General features: G+C 26.7%; 1 protein-coding gene across 1 annotated transcript in view; it reads left to right on the plus strand.

Moving 5' to 3' along the window:
* Positions 1 to 21,886, plus strand: part of LOC129960361 (glutamate receptor 1-like) — a 547,350-nt gene that overhangs the window by 425,067 nt on the left and 100,397 nt on the right. The window contains exon 7 of the mRNA XM_056073766.1: positions 8,912 to 9,019. Within this exon, the coding sequence (XP_055929741.1) occupies positions 8,912 to 9,019 (108 nt within the window). The remainder of the gene's footprint in view (positions 1 to 8,911; positions 9,020 to 21,886) is intronic.

Consider the following 21,886-nt stretch of genomic DNA (forward strand, 5'->3'; position numbering starts at 1 on the left):
GCACAGGTTTTTAAATTAAAGAGTTGGAATTCGAGTCCTGATGCAAAGTAATAATACCTTGTAAGTATAGATTAATAAATATTAAGTGAGCTGATATTATATGCTTAAAAAGGTGAAAAACATTTTATGATGCTGATTGAAAACGGATATTACAATGAATAAATGATGAATGTATGTCCTAATGTAAAAATTAATTTGACTTTAAAGTTTTTTAAGTTGCTTCTGAATAGTTAGATCATTTTTATGCACTGCTTTATGCTTATTTATTTATTTCTGGTACTAAACCATATATTAATCCAGTAACTGCCAATTTTTTGAAATTCTTAGTTAGACAAATTTATATATATATTCTAAAAAAGGTGTGTAACAGTATAATTGTATTCAAATTATGTTTTATTTTGAAAATATTTGACATTTTTGAAAAAGAGTATAGTTAAAATATTGTCAATAAAATCATTTCAGTAAAAAGCAAAAGATTGAGTAAATAACAAATCATTAATATTACCTCTGGATTACATATTTGTGTACAGTATTTCATCATTATATAAAAACCAAAGCAAAAGCATAATGCCTCAAAAATGGCGATTCTGCTAGTTCAACTTGCAGACGAATTTAAATTTGTTCATCTATACTTATAATAAAGCTCAATGTGTGTGTGTGTGTGTGTTGGCGCTCTACAGGCCAGACCGTTTGACATACAGCTACCAAATTTGGTACATGTATACCTTGGAGGTTGGGAATGTGCACCTGGGTTTTTTTTTCGAATTTTTAATTAGAATTTTAATTATTAATTAAAAACTAACTTTCCCGCCAAAAAAATCTTCCATTTTCCCCACCGCCAACTTTTCCGCCAAAAAAATCTTCCATTATCCCCAGCGCCAAACGAGAAAGGCTTCCGTTTTTTTTTTCTCCCAACTGTAATGAGGCTAGGGTTAAAATTTTTCGGCGGATTATTTCAATCGGTTCTGTTTATTTTCTTAATGTTTGATGCATTTAAAATTAAACATTGTTAATGAATCAATCTTTCAGATTCATTCTGAAGTACTTTTGAATTAAAATAAAACAGAATAAAGGAAATTAAAAATTTCTAATCCGCATAGCGTTACCCCAACTGGCGTAGAAAAAATCACGTATTTGCGTTACGTAACCGGCGAAGAAAATTCACGCATGCGCATTCTGTTCTGATTGTTGCCATGACAACGTTATCAATGGATGATTTAAATTATTTTTGGGTTAGTTGCATGCTTTTGTAAGTAAATTGAATTTATGTTAGTTATATATTTTTTGTATATGCTTATAGTTTTAAGTACATCGTTTTTTAAGTAGTTTTTTTAAAACCTGTTTTCAACCGTTTATTTTAAACGATTCGTTTTATTTTCTTAGTGTTTGATGCATTTAAATTTAAACATTGTTAATTAATCGATCTGCTCATAATGAATCTAAGAAAATTTTGTTGACCAACTCTTGAGATATTACATAAATTAAAAAAGATATTCTTTAGTGCCCATAAAGTTTAAACGCTGAGTGATTCTATTTTCAGTAATCAGATGATAAAAAAATGCTTTGTTTCAGTAAAAAATATTATTATATTAATTGAAGATAAATTCTTTCCACTTTAATTTAAAGCATAAATTCTACCGTTTTCAACCGTTTATTTTAAACGATTCGTTTTATTTTCTTAGTGTTTGATGCATTTAAATTTAAACATTGTTAATTAATCGATCTGCTCATAATGAATCTAAGAAAATTTTGTTGATCAACTCTTGAGATATTACATAAATTAAAAAAGATATTCTTTAGTGCCCATAAAGTTTAAACGCTGAGTGACTCTATTTTCAGTAATCAGATTATAAAAAAATGCTTTTTTTCAATAAAAAATATTATTATATTAATTGAAGATAAATTCTTTCCACTTTAATTTAAAGCATAAATTCTACGGGTGCTAACAGAAAATGAGAGAGATACATATTACGTTATGACTGAAGGCCTTTATAATATTATGAATGAATTATATGATAATCAAAATTTGAAGGTTTAAAATATTTAGATGAAGAAGCTATTAAAGTAGAAATAGCATAAAATATTTAATTATTAAAATTTTAACGAACATTAAGATTGGCGAACCGGCCACTTTAATTTAAAGCATAAATTCTACGGGTGCTAACAGAAAATGAGAGAGATACATATTACGTTATGACTGAAGGCCTTTATAATATTATGAATGAATTATATGATAATCAAAATTTGAAGTTTTAAAATATTTTGATGAAGAAGCTATTAATGTAGAAATTGCATAAAATATTTAATTATTAAAATTTTAACGAACATTAAGATTGGCGAACCGGCTGGTCGCCAAAGGCGGCTAGTTGGTAATAAAACGAAGCACATAATACACACTTTCTGCTATTGGGCAGAGATTTGGGATTATGGAGCACCCGCCCGGCGAAGCCGGGCTATCTCCTTCCTAGTAGCATGTAGGCTTGGCAGCGGATGTGCCTTGGACTGCGGCAATCTGGTGAGTGATCTTCTTCAGCGTCCGGTCTCCTGGTGGTAGCATGGGAGGTGGAGGGGGTGAGAGCTCTTGTCCAATGGGGACGTCACGTTCAGCTAGGTACACTTTCTGCTATTCACAATATTGACTGATATATACAGAAGGAAACTAGACTGTCAGTCATACCAAAAATATTTCTGCCACCGAATGGTGTGAGTTAAATTCCATAATCTCGAAATAGAGATCGTGGCATTTAATGGGTAAAGAAAAATTTTAGAAATGTCTGTGCTATACGGAACCTGTTATTCGAAAATTGAGTGCTTTCTTTGTTGCCAATAAAGAGAAATATGTTATGATGTATGAATTTCTAAATTTGAAAGAAAAAATAATAACACCCATTATCAATAGCAAAAATTAATAGCAACTCATGCTAGTAAGTATTAAATGGGAAAATAATAAAATAACTGTTTTTGAATAATGATAATATTTTTATATTCCACTAATTCTTTCATTCTTCTCTAAAAAAGAAAAGAAAAGCTGCGGGTACTGTTCTAAAGATTTATTATAATAAAATTTTGATTGCAATAATAAAATAGGATTTTGTATTACGCTTATAAGACCAAAATTAACGCTGAACTTGCTTGTGTACGAGATATATTTCTCAGTAGTACTTGTATGAAAAGCTGAATTTTTTTTGTTTTGTTTTTGAAATTATAAACAGATGGTCACCCTAAACTTTCCTGCATACTTCTTAATAAAACTGTCATTTTCTCTCATCCATGCCCTATATTGTGGACTTTAGGCAAGGCCGTATATATCATGGACGTTCAGATTTTTATATTCAGAGTGTCGGACTTTATAGTAGTATTTTGTACTTCGTAGTATAATAAAAAAGCCAGTACTTTTCTTTTAATTGTGTGGTAATGGTGAAAAATAGTCATGAAAGATGGATCGTGAATCTAGCGTTCAGTCATTTACGATTGCTTTTTGGGACGATTAATCAATGGCATGCAGTTAATACACAAGTACCAGAAAATCGAATAGGAATTTTGAATGTTTTTCTTTTCGACAGATGGAAACCTAAATCTAACACAGAAGTATAATTATATCAGAAGATCACATATTAATTTTCGTTTAACTAAACCGTTGCTTTTTTTATTATTATTATCGCATTGTAAAAGTTCAGACCGACAAATGGTAAATCCCTTGATGTATTCGGTTCAAAATTTAATTCTGATCTACTTTTTAAGTGCTAAAATCTGTGTACCAAATTTTATTTATCTAGCTCTATACGTTTTCCAATTACCGTATTGTATTCAGATAGACAGGTTTTCTCTAAATGGATTTTGTTCAAAATATGATAGGAATTTACAAATTTAGTGTTAAGATCATTTACCAAATTTCATCCGTCAAGCTCATTGTATTCTTGTGTTTTCTTCTTCAGAGGTAGGTAGGCATAGTTTTAAAAATGTGTTTTTCGACCCAGTGATGTCTGAAAATATGGAAATTCATCAAAATATGGATTCTTTTTTTTATATATATATATAACTACAGTTACATTTCTTTGCATATCCTAGGAAATATCCTTTGTCTCATATCTTAGGAAATAAAAAGGGAAGTAGTAAAGTTGGAATAACAATTCTTTCCAAGCAAAACTTCGCATAGATTTTAAGGAGCACAAGAGTTCGGTTGATCTTCCATCCCTAAGTCAAACACTGTGTCCCAGCCAAATATTAAAAGAGTCACCGCAATGATTTAGAAAATTGATGTATAAACAAATAAGTATTAATATACGAAAAATTCTTAAATATGAAATAAATTTTTAGTAATTCTATGTAAGGACGAATGAATTACTCATTGTATGCTATTCATCATCACAAAACTAAAATATGTGAATAGAATATAGAATGTGAAGCAAATCAAGTTTACATTTTGACGCTTTCTTTTCGTTTGATTGGAATCAAAGTTTAATAGGTATTTAGTGACAAGATCTTAAACTAAATTTTATCCAAGTTGTTGTCTTTTTGAGTTTATCGAGCTCAAAAACATGTGAATATGCAGATGATAAACATACTCATGATAAACTTTGATGCAGGATCTTTAGGCGTAAGGACTTCATACCATCTTGTAGCTTTGTTGCATTTTCATGCATAAAAATAGACAGAAATCATTAGAAAAAAGGATTTCAACCGACCTAGGATGTTAAAATGTGGCTGTTTGTTGAAATTTTTTTCACGATTAATTTTTTATCATTACAAGGCTTATTCTTAGTGCGCTGTATTTATGAGAAAATAAATATTAAATAATTCCATATCTTTTAAACTATAATATGCACGGAAAAACGAAATATGTTACATTTTTATAAAACTCGTTATATCGACAGTTATAAGAATTCACAATTCCCGTGTGGAAAGAATATTTACCTACAATACCCATTTTCTCTTGTAAAGGGAGTCTCAATCGCTACCACTGCAAATTGCGAAGGGAATGAAGCCTATTAAATATTCAACTGATATGTAAATTTTACAATTTTCTTTTAAATTATCTTACCAATAAAATTCTGTTTTACCAAGGATTTTACTGGCAGCTACAGAGAAATTCCAGAAAGCAAAACTTACGATTTAATGAACTTACTTTTAAAGAAATAATTCCATACTGTCGGTAATATTTAGAGTAATTACATTCAAAATGGCGCATTCACTAATTAAACGACTTCTTGGACAAAATTTGAGTAAATCCATTAAATTCCACAGAGTATTTCCGGCTTTCTCAAATGTTTTGTAACTTGGATTATATCTCCGTATATTGAGAATTCATTAATTATCTTGCAGATATGTGAACATTTAAGCAATTGTTCATCTTACTAGAAAATATGTAGTCTTGAGAATTAGCCAAGGAATTAAGTCAGTTAAATAAACAATTGAAACCCTTGATGTCCAAACTTGTCACGATATTTTGAAGTGTGCATGGTTTACACATTCTTGTTAGATGTTATAAAAGTCGTAAAATACCAAAATATCTCTTATTAATTTGTAGGAATTATAACAAATCTGTAATTATATTTATTCCCTTCTTAAGCTCTAAAGAAATCCTTATACTCACATATGATATTTATGTATCTAATTACTTTTCATATTGCTAAAAGTTAAGTAAATATTGTCATTCGCTATTTTCTTATGCCATTATCTTTTTTTTTAATTACAATAAATGATAACGAATTAGCACCCCCCCCCCCTTTCTTAGCTACTTTTACAAAATAGCAACTTCCTCCACTTCGGCGCTGTAAAAGGGCAATACTCTAGGCTTTTAAACTGTTATTGTCTCGATGATAGCTACAATAAAGGGACTTTTAAAACATTCTTTTATTAGTTTAGAAAAAGTAGAATATATTAATTTCTGCTTTTCAATCTTTAATTATTAATTTTTATAATTAATATGCAATCTTGTAATCCATTACCATCGGCGTTTGTAAATCCACATTTAATTGAAATAAGTGATTAAATAAGAATCTATTTATGAAAGTTTTGAAACGACGTATTACCATCGAGAACACATAGAATACACAATTTCAAATTTTCAGCACTTCAGATCGAGAGAAACATATTATCTACGAAATTTTGCCTCTCTAAAAAGAAAACAATTCTAGCTTGATAAAAGTGTGTAAAAAGTATATCATAATATTAAAAGTTTACTAAAAGGCAGCGTGACTGATAACAATCTGATGCAATTATCAGTAATACATCGTTAAAAATTTTGCAATTTAGGCGGAAAGAAGATTCCACTGACTGTCAGGAATGCTCTGCCAATACATATTATTATGCCAAAATCATATCTCATCTTTCCATACCATTCTTCCCAAGAATATTGATTGGATCTCTGATTTATGGTAAAACAAAAATATGCGAACTTCTCTTCTATCAGTAATGAACTTCTGTCAGAAGCAGAAATTGTCAGTAATGTTTGTAGGGTGTTGGCCAGTACGGATTAACTCTAAATTTATTCAGTATTTTCCAAATATGGCATTTTGAGAGATATACAGTATAAACTTGAGATAATGATTTTGGAAATAGCGACAACACAGTCGCGTGTTTTATAGGTGGTATTCTAAGTATTAATGTGCGCAGAGTATTTTGTGCTGTACATAGCTACATTCCTGCGTCTAAGAATTATGTTTGTTTGTTTGCTTTAGCATCGCTGTATATAAATTTAATTTAAACCAGAAATAATTCCGTAATTTTTATCTTAAATTAGCCCATATTACTTCATTCTAATTTTTTTTTATTCCCGATCCAAATTCCACTTTTTTATTTAATAATTTCTAACAGTCGATCTAAATCCCTAGAGTCTAAGCATTCCTTTCAAAGTTATCTAAGATTCCCTTTCCTAACTCGACACGTGTCAAAGAAATCCCGATTTGAATCTCTTTGTAAAATCCCAGAAGGGAAAAATTTCTGCCACTTTGATCTAATCTTCTGGTGCGAAAGAACGTGTTCCAATTTCACAATTTCATTCCCATATACAATTCTTGCCTTACACAGGTGAAATAAATTGAAGTTTGTTCCAAAAGTGTCATCTTTTGTCTCACATCTACAAAAATTATGATATATATATATATATATATATATATATATATATATATATATATATATATATATATATATATATATATATATATATATATATATATATCATAATATATCATAATTTATATATATAATTATAAAGCTTTTGATTAAAAGATTAATTCATTTTTATACGGGGTCGTGTTTTTAGTAAAAGTTATGTTGTTTAATTAATCATTTTTAAATATAAATAGTATATTACTTTTAATTCGTTGCTGAAATGTCTCCTGCTTCTTCATCTTATGTGTATAAAGAATCCTGCTTCTAAATATTTTTACAAAATTGTACATAGCTGATTATATGATTGATTCAAGGCAGTAAATAAGGAAAACGAACCAGATTTTGAAATTAAATTTAAAAATAAACTAGATGAATGTATAGTATCTAAAGTTATTGTCTATGATATATAAAACTGTAATTAAATAACAAACTCATCCTTGTATTAGCAAGAAAGTGATTCATATATATGTTTATTAATTAAATTTCCATAAAATTAAAACTTGAAAAGAAAGTAACATTAAAAATCGCCCGAAACTTTGTATTTTCAGCTGACTGAATCATAATAATATTAAAGAACCAGTATTTGAATTGAATTCTTAAAGAATAAAAGACTCCGGCATTCAGCTGCAATGTGAAACCAACTTTTCTTTTCATTTTAATTGAAATAATATTTCTTTTTCTCTTTATTTTACGAAACTGCTTCATTTTTTGTATTTTCATAATTAATTTATAAAAAAATATCAAGCTTGTTTCCCAATACGATATTATATCAAATTACTTTCGTTTAAATTTGCACCACATAATATTTGAATGAAGAATAAGAGCTTTCCTTTATCAGAAATAAATTTACTGCAATAAGTATACAATTTCGTTTAAATTTTAATTAAATTTCATTTTTGAATTAATTTTTACTTATATATTTTTAAATTAATATACAATTTTTTGTCGTTATTTAAAAGTGTGGATATTTTTCAATCTTGTAACTTAAACATTTCTGTTTCTGTTTTTTCACTTATTACTTTTATTTCAATAGTATAAAGAAAACGCACTTTTTTAAACCATATTTTAATTTAAAAAAAAAATTTCGGAGCATGTAAGTTCTCCCTTCAAATTATATGTGAAGAAATTAATTTTAAGTGTTGGTGCACGGAATATGTCATTTAATAAGTAGATTCACATCATTTTAATTAATAATCTAAATATGTCTAATCATTCATATTTCATATTTGAATAAAACATTCAGGAAATAGTGTTATTATATGTCCTCCTGCTCGTCAAAAGTTGTTTTCTGGCTTTCCTTTTGTTCCGTTACCTGTTTTTTCTTTTTCTTTTTTTTATTCCCCGACACGTTTTATTTAAACTTCGTTCAAAACTCGGGGACAAATGAAAATAGTTTGTCCATTCAAAAGACATTACGATTTATGGGCTTATACATTTCGATGGTATTGCTGCTGCAGCCATCTATCGGCGAAGAAGGAAACAAAACCGTAAAGTCAAATTAGACAAGGATTATTAAAAATGTAATGTTTCTAAAATAAAATAAGACAACTAGGCTAATAAAATAAATTTAAAGAGAAAAATGCGATATTCTGTGGATCTACCGAAATTTTTAAAAAGAAAACTAAATAATTATATAAAGGAGTGATTTCTTTGATAGTTTTAGATTAAAAAATAAACAGCTTGTTTTCTAATTCAAGTTAATAACAATCACTAAATTAATATTTGAGATGATATTACTTTGAAAAAATATGAATCTTGATTTCCTTTGTAATTTTTAGTGTGTATATATTTTTTTCAGACTCATATTCAAGGCTTAACTGGAAATATATCATTTGATGAACTTGGATATCGAACAAATTTTTCGATTGATGTCGTTGAAATGACTGTGACAAGTAAGATGGTAAAAGTGAGTTATTTTTTGATTTTAAATTCATATTCGCAATTTGGAATGTTGATTTATTAGTCTTCAAAAAATGCATTCTATTTTTTTTTTTTTTGAACTTTATTTCTTCATACATTTTTGAACATTGCTGGACTCCTCTGAAAAATTTGATTGTGAGGAGATGATGGTGAACCACTCACACCCACATTGCTCTCATTCAGTTTTCATAAAAAAACTGACAAATTAAAAAAAAAATGATTTATAGAAAAATGGTACTGATATAATTTTTGGGGTCTTACACGAACTGAAAATCAAATTGTATAAATAAAATAAAATGTATAAATTTCATAAATAGCCCACTATAGAAATTTGAAGGTTTCCTTTACATTTTCCTCACAAAAACTATGAAGCACAAAGGAAATTCATGATAATTAATGAAAAGGTTATTTTTTTAATAATTAGAAACAGCATCTTTCTCTGTACATAGAACAGATTAACTATCTCTACTGCTGTCATTCAAATTGAATAGAAATAGTATATTTATATTGAATTAGCAGATGCTCCCGTCTATATGGGCTATTATTCTGTTAAAAATATATCAGATATGATTGTAGCATATTAACTAATGAAAGCTGTAGTAGAAAATGTCATACATATTGGCTTGATACTTATTAACAATAGAAAGTTGCAGTAGTAAATCTCATTCACATTATCTTGTTACTGATTAACAATAGAAAGTTGCAGTAGGAAATCTTATTCACATTGGCTTATTACTGATAACTACCGAAAGTTGTAAAGTTGTTACAAATAAAAGTTTAAAGTTGTTACTGATAATTAAAGAAAGTTGTCTTAAGAAATATACAATAATAACATTATAAGTTTTATTTCATTTCAGTTGTATATTTTCTATCCGTAATGTTTGCGAAAACTCAAATTGAAAATATTTACTAAAATGGATTTCAAATAATAATAATAATAAAAAATAAACCATTAGCAGAAAGAAATCAGTTATGACACATATTCGGGATAGAGGCTAAATAAAATAATGAATTCTGCAAAAATCAAAATCAAAAAGTAAAATAAATATGATTAAATGAACAATAAATTGAGTAAATTCATATAAAAAGTAAATGAGATATTAAAAATATTACAGAACTATTACATAAAAAGAAAATTAATCTATATCAAGAATAATAAAAATCTATTCTGAAAGGAGTGAAATCCACTTTTCCACGGAAATGAGATGCCAAATAAGAGTAACACTGAAAGAAAATATTAGCAGACATCAGCCCATTAACCTTTGCTATAATCCAACATAAAAATTTGAAAAATATATCGATCCTATAACTACGTACTGTTCAAAAATATTCAAAATAAAACTAATAATAAAAATCGCATTGAAATAACTGCTACTCCACTAACAGAAAAATATATGTCAAATACAAAATATTTAAAATGCTGAACAGAAGAAAAGAAAGAACTCAATACTATCGATATGCGTATTCATAATAACTTCCGGGTAAGCTAACACACATAACAGATGACAAATCTGAAGTTTGGTAGACGCCAAAAGCGCCTTACTGTATTCTCTAGATAACCCTTATGTAAAGAAATCATTTATTTGTTAGCCTTCAAGATGCTATCCTAAGCACATAATCATATTTTGTATCATGTGCTAAAAATTATTAATAACTTATAGATAAAAAAAAATTAACTTTCGGCAGTTTTAAACATTATTTTGTACTAATAAGATTTAAAAGTTTTGTGCAAATAAGATTCATATTTTATTCAAAAATAATTTGTATGATAAAATAATTTTACATGGAGTGATTATAATTTTGCATATCATTATTATTAGTTTTCATAATAATATTACTCCAAATAAAAATTATTACGTATTTTTTAAAAATTGTGTTTATTTGCATATATGTTTGTATTCCTTCAGATGATATTATAAATATATTTTTACTTTCATGCATAAGACATATGAATAATTTTAGCGTTTTTCAAAAGTACTTAAAATTTTGCATTCAGATACTCAATAATTAAAGAAGCTTAAATGAGAGCTTTCTATTTATTAAATAGCTAATTTTGTGTGTGCATATATACATACATACATACATATATATATATATATAAAACCAATCTTAAGTAAGAAAAAGTTTGAAAACGAAACTAAAATGAAAACGAAACAAAAACAGTTTCGAAATCGCAACTAAAATGTATAACCTATTTAAACTAAAACCAAAAAAGAACTTCATAGTATTTAGAGAGCGCAATTGCAGCTACTTCTAAAATACAGATGAATTGATACAAAAGTATTAGAATCAAGTTAATAGGAAAAACAAAAAATCAAATAAAAGTTAAACCAAAAAAATTATAACAAATATAAAAAAAGAATCCGGCCTGAAGACTTTTGCAAGGGTCACCCTCAGGCAGGGATTCAAAGAAAGGGATTTTTTCTGTGAGGAAATACAGACATTGTCTAATAATGATTCCTCGTGACCCGAAAATCCCCTGAAATTATGCTCAAGAGATATACCATTTTAACAGAAAGGAAATATAAAACAACAAATTAGAAGAAATTAACCACAACAAAGTAAAAATACAATAACAATAACAATAACAATAGTTTAAAGTTTCCTTGACTGTTGATGGTATGTACTGGCCTTTTCGTTTTTAATTTTTAATTTTAGTGCTATTTTTTGTTTTTATTGTTATTTTTGTTATTGTATTTTTACTTTGTTGTGGTTAATTTCTTCTAATTTGTTGTTTTATATTTCCTTTCTGTTAAAATGGTATATCTCTTGAGCATAATTTCAGAGGATTTTCGGGTCACGAGGAATCATTATTAGACAATGTCTGTATTTCCTCACAGAAAAAATCCCTTTCTTTGAATCCCTGCCTGAGGGTGACCCTTGAAAAAGTCTTCAGGCCGGATTCTTTTTTTATATTTTTTTATATTTTTTATAATTTTTTTGGTTTAATTTTTATTTGATTTTTTGTTTTTCCTATTAACTTGATTCCAATACTTTTGTATATATATATATATATATATATATATATATATATATATATATATATATATATATATATATATATATATATATATATATATATATATATATATATATATATATATATATATATATATATATATAATATAATATTATGTTTTGTAGTTATTGTGTTCATTAACATTCGGGCAAGCAGACAGATAAACTCTCTGTTTATTGATTTCGCTCAAAATTCGATGTAAAAAAAATCTCCTTCTTCGGTATAAGAACCACATATTATTTCATCTTCCATCTCTAAGAATTGCATGCACATGTTCGCTGGCAGAGCGACAGACCGATGTAATTATAAAAATGTGTTTTTCGGATTCAGTGGTGAAACTTGGAGAACTGTCCATTTTTCGACGACTATAAAACCTCCTCTCTTTGTATACCCCGTAAACGAGAAAGTAAAAAGTCAGCAACTATATATTAAAAGATTTCAGTTTACATACAAAGAGGAATATTACATCTTATTCTGTCATAAAATGGCTTTTAAAAGCAATATTTAAAATTCTGTAGTCAAGGAATATTAATCCAGAATAATGATCGAATTAATCTTATTGTTAGCATTTATTTTGAGAAAAACTTACATCCGGAATTATTCATTTTAGTCTGTTTGATATTTGAACGAACTAATGAGGTAAATTCGAATTATAATGGATTAAAATGTATACACGCTGATTCAAATGTTGAGTTATTATTCCACACCCAGATTAATTTATTTAAAATGTTTACTTTTGTTCAATACAAAATTAATTTAAAAATTTATACTTTAAATAACAATGGGATATCCCCCTTTCATCTCTATTCATTTACAAAAGATTCCTATAATTTTTCTATTCATTTATATTAGAAATCACTTCATCAGAAAAACAGGTTAATTCCATAAAAATGAAAAAAAAAAAAGTTTAAGCTTTAATAGTCGTAAGCCTCCAGTGTATATGTTTGTTCAATATTTCAAATTTGACCATGGTACGACACACTAAACGATAACTAACTTTCCAGACATCTATGCTATATGAACGTGAAGATTCTTGGGCCGCGACCATAAATTTGACTTGCAACTTGCACACGAACACGTAGGACCGTGGATAAAATCACGTTCGGGAACCAAGAACTATCCAATCTCGGATCGAGAAGCAACCACCAAGTATTTGCAATATTCATAGATGTGCATGAAATATTATGCAGAATTAGGCGTATTAATAAAAGGTTGAAATTAATTATATTAGAATTGCTTGAAGAAGATCTTTTTCTGGGAGGATACTTTGCATTAAGAACTTGGGCTTGCAATGTGTTTAAGTTCATTAATGTTTATTTCATCAACAGCAAATATATATTTTAAAAATTCATACATTTTTTTTATTTCCTTTCGATATAATTATACATGAAACAGAAAGAGGAAAATAGATTAAATATTGCTACAATATGCGAACGTAAAAGCCAAATTTTCTATAAAGAAAAACTTGGTATAAAGGAGCTAAGAAAGAACAAGTTTTTTTTAAAGCTTTTGGCAGTATATTGCTCTTGCAACACCAAATGATCCCATGCGTCATTTTTAATTTAATCTCAAACCCCAAGAAATAAAAAAAGACCCTGTTCTTAGAATGATTAATTCGGAATTCTTTTATCCTTTCTTCGCTCATTTTCGAATCTATAAACGAACGGACATAAACAACTTTTAATAGTTTAAACTTGCCCAGAAATATAAGAATCCAGTTTGGAAACAAACTAAGCAATGACCAATGAAACATTTCTTTCAACTTATTCATCCAAGTTGATCTTTTTATATCTAGATTACATGGAGAATATAAAAATTCAGTATGAAAGTAATTTTTAGGTTTTATTCAATTATGGACAGACAAATTTCAAATTCATTTATTAAAAAGATACAATTTTTGAAAATGGTTTCATGTCTTAATGGCATTTCACTTTTAACATCTGACTCCGCTATGACTTGGTGATAAGGTTAGAAACCCGATTCCTCTAAAACTTCTTTGTTTATGTGAGTCTGATGCTTCTGATTTCGAGAGCCAATCTTTATATCATTATTGATCTAATTATTAACACAACTGAATCAATTTATGTCGATACAATTGATTTCATCTTCTGACTTAAATTCAGATCTGTGAGGTTTCTCACAAATATAGCCTTCACTTCTTTCTTTTTGTATTCTTGGTTCACGAGAAAGTAAACATAGATGGGAAATTTTATCAATATAAAATATGCGAATTATAAACTTGTTTATTATAATAATAAAAATAAAAATCTGCTAATGCTCTAAATACTCGTGATAAATCTTAAATTAAGTTACTTTCGTTTCAATACTTTTATCCTTCAGATTGCAGACATGAAAAAAAATTATACTAATGCATTGCTCTGTTTTATATTTAAAATACGTATGTATTATGTTTTTTTAAGCCTAGATAAAAGAAAATCTTCTCTTTAAATAAATTCTGGTTTAATATATATATATATATATATATATATATATATATATATATATATATATATATATATATATATATATATATTCCACACAGCATTAATACGATCTGCAATTCAACTGCCTCTAAATATACGTAAGGAAAATAAACTGCTAATAAATTAAACGAACAATTCTTCTTTACTAAATTTAATTACGAAATACAAGGTAAAAGCTATTCAAAATATTGGATTCTCCGAAATATTTGCGCTTGTTTTTCTGATTTTATTGCTGTTGGAAAGCTGTTTATTTGTCTGCGATTCCAGGAGCAGATCTACGAAGGTCTTTTATTCTCTCTTTGTTGAGCTCCATTAGTGTTTAGTCTACGGCTAACAAGGTCGACTGAAACAACTCTGTAACCAATTTTGCTTTTATCGAGGTCTGATTTTTGCAGTAGTAAAATTATTTAGTCATGGAATGTTTGAGATTATCTAGAAAAGCCAGAAAATGTAAATAACTTCCAAGAAAGCCTATTAATTGATTTCTATTACATTTCGTACTTTATTTGTTACTTAATTACGAATTCAGTCTGTAACACAATTGTTTCATTCTCTTCTATTGGTTTAATCGAGTTATTTGCCTTTAGCCGTTTTGTTTTATTCTTCTACAAATCGTTATTCAGTAAGAATCAAGAAATAATTATTTTTAAATGCAAAACATTCCAAAATGTGAAAGTTAAAAGAATTTTGCTTGTTTAATTTGAAAAATCGTGATGATGATGGTGAATGTAATGAAGATTGTGAAATTTTAGTGATTCTTTTGAAAAACTGATATAAAAGTCAATTATTTTCTATAATAATTACTGCTTCTTTGGCAAAATCTTGTAGTAATTTGAATTCATGAAAGTAAATGTTAATTTGAAAATCCTTTGTCTTCAAAAACTAGTTATGATATAAATATTGTGAGTGAGGGAACTATAAAAATTTTCTTAGTATTGAAATTAGAGAATCATATATTTTCTACATCGAATGTAAAATTTTCAAATTATTGTCAAGGTTGAGAAGTGTAAAATTAAAAAAAAAAAAAAAAAAAAAACATTTCCATTTCTTTATCTGTTTGTTAAAATTCGTTTTGTTTAATATTTTCTTGCCAATCTTAAATACACTTTTTGCATATTGATTCAACTATTTAGACAATATCTATTGTGCTGTTCATCTAGGAGCTCTGATTTGTCGACATCTATAATTTATTCCTTCTAATGATCTTCGTTATTGAGTTCTTTCTTTATCAATCATTTAGGTTATATAACTGCTTATTGATCAACAAATACTTCTTTTACATTATTCATTATTTCAAATTATTAAAGTCTCTCTATTTCAGTAGTTAATTTAAATATTAAATATAATTTTATTCCATTTTTTTTGTAGTAAAAAAATGAAGTCATAGTAGTACCAAATAGTTTTATAATTTCCAACTCAAAAGTTTGTTGCATAATATTAAATTTTTGCAATAGTTTTGATCTGATATTTTGAAAATGTTTGAATATTTGAAAATGAAATATTTTCAAAAACAATTAAGGAGGAATTGTTATTATTGTTATGGGCTTTATAATGTATGCTTATAGAGTTATTGTTAAATTTAAGCATTTACGTCACAGATTAATTAATTCTGTGCAGATTTAAAAAGGGTTTAATGTCATGACAACATTCAGTTTATTTATACACAAAACACTCAAATAACATAATAAATAAAGACCAGGTGAAGAAAATTTTTTTTGATTACATTTATATTTTATTTCTCTGTTTTACCATATTTAAATAAATAAATACATATTTAATGATGCGGCATTCAAACTTGCTCATATTTGATTAAATTTCATTGAACCAACGTTTTGTTTCATCATATGATGTATAGATGGCAGCACATATCCATTCTTCTCGTAAACTTCTAAAATCGATATCTGTAGTTTGTAAGCGTTTCCAACCTGAAAAGAAAATATTTTATGATTACGAGATTATATGACAGAAAGAGCGTTAGCAGTGCTACGAGAAAAGAGAGGTGACACAAAAATAAATTGCTTTCTTCAGGCGATAAAGAAAAAGACGGAAACTCAGCCAGAGGAATGATTTTTCTTCTACTATGATTTATGGCCTAGAAAAGTTTGGTTTTGTTGCTGGAGAAATTATTATTTAAACACTTTTTTTTTTTTTCGTTCTCCTGTTGGGTTGGTTTAAATTTTACAAAAAATTATTATTATTGTTTTACGTGACTCTTCAGGTGGAATAAAGGCTCTCATTTTTCGTGTTTCAAAACTAATAGATATACCAGCTGCGCTCTTGAGTATTGTTTGTTATCTTTATCCACATCCGAATCATATAAAAATAAATAAATAAATATTTATTTACCCTTTCCTTTTTTTTTTAAATAACGAGAAATTCATTCAGGACATTTCAATTTGATTTTTTTCAATAATTCCATGTAGAAAGAGAACAATTATTTTGATTACATTGACTGTCCCATGCATATTTTCCTGTATAATTTTATTAACATAAGCCTTATTGCTCAACTTTCCACACACACATATATATATTTAAATTAACCCTTTTTGTGGTATTTTATTGGCATTTTTTTGTACCTTTATGAGCATTTAGCAATGGAAATAAATTAACTCATAATGGATTTTGAAAATATCTTTTTCTAGTTCTTTTAAAACAAGGTTGAAAAACGTTCTTTACTTATAAATATCTACTTTTAATAGCTATATCTATCCATTTGACTTATTTTTAATAAAAATTATTTTTCAGTTAATATGAATTTTAGCTTTGAAACTTTAGTAGTACTTATATTTTAATTGCAGTTCTCGGATTAATTATTTTAAGGGTTTTATACAGTAAATTTTCTTTGCGTGCTCTAAATTATGCTGTTTTTTTTTTAATTAGCTTTTCATTAACAAAAAGTTACATCAAAATATTTGCGGGAGTATTTTAACTACATGTTATAAAGTTTTTAAACAATTTGCTAATATGGATATTCGATTTCAAATTATAATATATAATTTTATCTTGAAACATGAAATATTTTCTTTATTATTTTAAAAAAGTACTCACTTCAGTAAAAATTTCATTTACAGAGTGATTTACAAAATGAGCATAAAGCATTAAAAAATAAAAGCTGTAAGTGGTGAACTATAAAAGCATTAAAATATTTAAGAATTTAATATGTGTTTACAATCAATTTAAAAACATCAAAAATATGACAAGAATTTAAAATTTGCGAATAATGAATCTTAAAAACATTTTAAAATGTAAAAGAGATTTAACAGCTGAATATATTAATAAATCTCAAAATCATTGAAATCGAATTGGAATTTTAAAAGTTGTATACAAAGGTACAAGTTGTATGATCAAAGTTATAAAGATTTAAAAATTCATTCAAAACATTTAAAAGTAAAAAAAGTTGTAAACATTTAATTTTAAAAACACTCTAAAAAAGCATAGAAATATTAAATTCTACAAAAAAAAAAAAAAAAAAAAAAAAACCTTGCTAAATATTTAATAAAATTTATATTTTTTATGTACTTTTTATTTATTTGTAAAATTCACATTTTACTACATATACTACATAAAAGGTTGAATATAATAAATTGTTAAAAATATTTTTAAAATAAATCATTAGGAAATTTAAAAGTTAAATGCATTAAATCTCAAAGATCACAAAAGCCGCGTTAGGAATTTAAAATTTGTAAGTATTTAATTTTATAAAATTACACACAAAAAATGCTACACACACACAAAAAAAAAATGCTAAAAACATCAAGTTTTTCAAAAAAAAGGTGAACATTTTGTAAAATTTATATATCTTTTTTATTTATTTGTAAAATTTATATTTTCCCACATATAGAATTTTACAAACATATTCTGAAATAATTTTCTGATTCAAAACGCTGAGACTGGTACAGCGAAATATATATATATAGTTTAATATGTCACTACAATCAATTACCAAAAACAAATAAAGAAATAATAAACAGAATACAGGAAAGATGAAATCAGGATTTCAAACACTTTACGTTTGTGAAGATTTATCATATGAATAAAAATTATAATTTTTTTGTATAACGATAGAGAATTTAGTTTATACTTATTTATAAACTAAATATTTAATTATTCTTATATATAAACTTCGATTACATTTTTGAAATTAAAATACCAAATTAATTTACAGTATTTAAAATTATTTTAGTGTTGTACAATCTATTAATTCATAGATTTGACAACATTAAAATACAGAATCTTCAGCCAGCCTATTAGAAAATTCTTTAGTTTCATGATTGTAGAATCCAAGTTTTTTTTATAAGTCTTTGAAACTATTTGCCTTATTATGTTTTAAAAAATCGTTTTATATCGAAAACTACGTCTAGATCAAATACTAATTCAGACCGATATGAAATGAGATTATTGATTTAATAATACTATATCAAAAGTTGATGTTACTAAGAATGTTACATTTCTCATTATTCTGAAGTAACTTGTTCAGGTACTACTGAAACAAGTTATCAAAATCATATTACACAGCAGAGTTGTCTATATTAAATCATATAAAAGGTCTAAGATTAAAGCCTTGAGGGGCTTCATAAGTATTTGTAACTTATGAAAAACAGCTTTATTAATATTAAATATATAGCCATCGATTACTGAAATAATAATAAAGCCATTGATTAAATTTAATTTGGAAAATAACATTATTAAATATCTTTAACAAAATATTAAAATAAATTTCTTTAAAGACCTTTGAAAAATCAATACACACATCATCAAGTTGGCAGCCATGTTCAGATACAGAAATAATCTTTTTCATTAAACAAAAGTAATTCGTAATTGTTGAGCATTTTGAAATGAATACATATTGAGTTCATGATATTCAGCTTTTAATATGGTGGAAAAGCTTTTTATAACGTATAATTTCAAGTGTTTTGATAAAGGACTTAAAATTATGATAGGTCGATCAATTTTACCATGATTAAATGACAGTATAATTTTAAGTATAGCTTGTATTAGCGTTTTTGTGAATAAGCATAATTTTGTTTTGCTTCTAAAGTTAAGAAAAGTTAAAAATGAAAAAAAAGTAAAATAAAACAGAATGCTAACTTAGCAACGGCATTTAACCCAATCACTAATTATTTCAAGCAATTACCACTTAAGACACAACTATATGCTTCCATTTGTCCTAATTCTGCAGAAAATGTACTGAAACTTCTGGATGAAACTGCGCTTTAGATATTATTATATTTTTATTAACCTTTGAAATTATATGGCTTTTAAAATTAATTTTTTATTATGTTTGAGACAATCGTTGACAGATCTTATATCATTCAAGATTCTTAAATAAATTGGAAATATATTGCAAAAGGCCTTTATTTTCGGCGATATTAAATTTAAGAAAGAATCCCATAATTCGGAACCAGCCACATTTATATAAAATTGTGATTTATTATTATTAACTGCTTCCAAATTTGTGTGATTGGTTCAGCAGATTTGATTGATAATTAAATCTGTCTCAGAACTGACTACATATAATGCAATAATTAATTTTTAGTCGGGTTTATTTGCAATACTACCTATATTATAATAGGTGAAAATGACTCACCTTGTATAATTGCATCATATTAATATTGCTCACAGAATAACTATATAGAAAATTGGTTTCTCTTTAGAAAAGTTTTCTAAAATACGATTTATAGTAATAATATACTGTACATTATATAGTAATAATATAGTAAGAATTTGCAAATGCTAATTCATAAATTAATAATAGTAATAATGCATACAATTATTGTATAAAAAACGAAAGCAAAGAATTTTTCCACTAATATTGATTTTTTTTTTTTGTAAATATTCAAATGACAAAGAATCGAAATTTGAATTTGACATTTTTGGAAAAAGGCATATACTTACTAATATGTCTTTCTTACGAACATTATTGGAAATTTAGTCGATATCATATACAAAAACTAGTGGAATTTTATTATCCTCTAAGAAATGAAAAAAAAAAAACTATCTGCTAAATTTGATATATTATAGTATATTCTCAAGTAAGAATTGACATACTGTCCATAAAAATAAATTTTGAATAAATTTCAAAAATTCAAGATATTTTACTTATGATATCTATCTATGAGAAGGAAAATGCAGGACATGAAATTAATAATACTTCTGTCAATGCTGCAAAAACATGTATGTAACTAACACAAGTTTATTATTTAAATAATTTTGTGTAATCTGTCAGAAAATAAAAATAAACATTTTTAACTCTCACGCTCTCAATTGTATGTATTTGAATGACAAAAGGATAAAAAGATTATATATATGTATACGAGTAATCCGTAGTAAAAATAATGCTAATAATAAAATAAAAGTTTCGCTTTATAATTAGTAGTCTTTAAATAAATTACTTAAATAAACACAAAGATATTCTAAATTTAAAACATCCCGAGCATTAAATAAGGCTATAAATCTTTTAAAAAACGCCTACTTTACTAAATCTTCTTCCTTCCATTATTCATCCAAGAGCAGTCACTAAATTCTAATTATTTCATCTCATTCGTGAAATAACCACCTATGCACACAGCGTTGCTGGATTCTCATTGTTGAGCTTTGCATTGTTTTCTAATCAGTCTTATTGGAACACAGTATCGCTCCGAAATCCTAATCCTTTAAGATATTTACTGGAAACAAATGTTCCGTGACATGCAAGAAGAAGCGAAGAAAATGACAAAGAAACTCCCAGGGAATTCTCCTTTGCAATTTTTGCCACTCATCTGATCCCTATTCATTTAGCATTAGATTAAGATGTTGTATCTATTCCTAACGGTTTATTCTTTCAGTAGCAACAGCCTAATTCTTAGTAAATATTCTAAGAGAGGCATTCTAATATTTATCAATTAGGGAATATGTTAATTTTCTTTTGACTGGTATTAAAATTACTGTTCACAAAAATGAAAAATTGCGAGCAAAATGTTTTCGAAATCTGATTATTGAAGCGTTTCTTCGAAGGCTGCTTGTAAATTCAAAAGTATGTTGGAAGTAATCTTATTTTAATTTTTATGCAATTTTTATTCAATGTAATGGTAGTTTTCTATAAATATTTATTAAAAATAATTGTATAACAATGTAAAACAAATGCATTCAAAAATCGGGTCTAATGCATTCGAAAAGTATTTAAGGCATGATTTTTTAAAAATAAAATGCTATAAATTTTGTTATGAATGTTTTATGGTTTTTCTGTATAAATGTTTTTGAGCACGAATGTTATTGAAAAAGGGCTAAGAAAGTACTTACTAGTCTACGTTCTTGTTTGAAAATGAAAATAACGTCATATGCACTGAATTTAAACATACGTCATCTCGAATTC

The sequence above is a fragment of the Argiope bruennichi genome, chromosome X2 (genome assembly GCF_947563725.1).
Source record: "Argiope bruennichi chromosome X2, qqArgBrue1.1, whole genome shotgun sequence".
In the NCBI taxonomy this organism is placed as follows: Eukaryota; Metazoa; Arthropoda; class Arachnida; order Araneae; family Araneidae; genus Argiope; species Argiope bruennichi.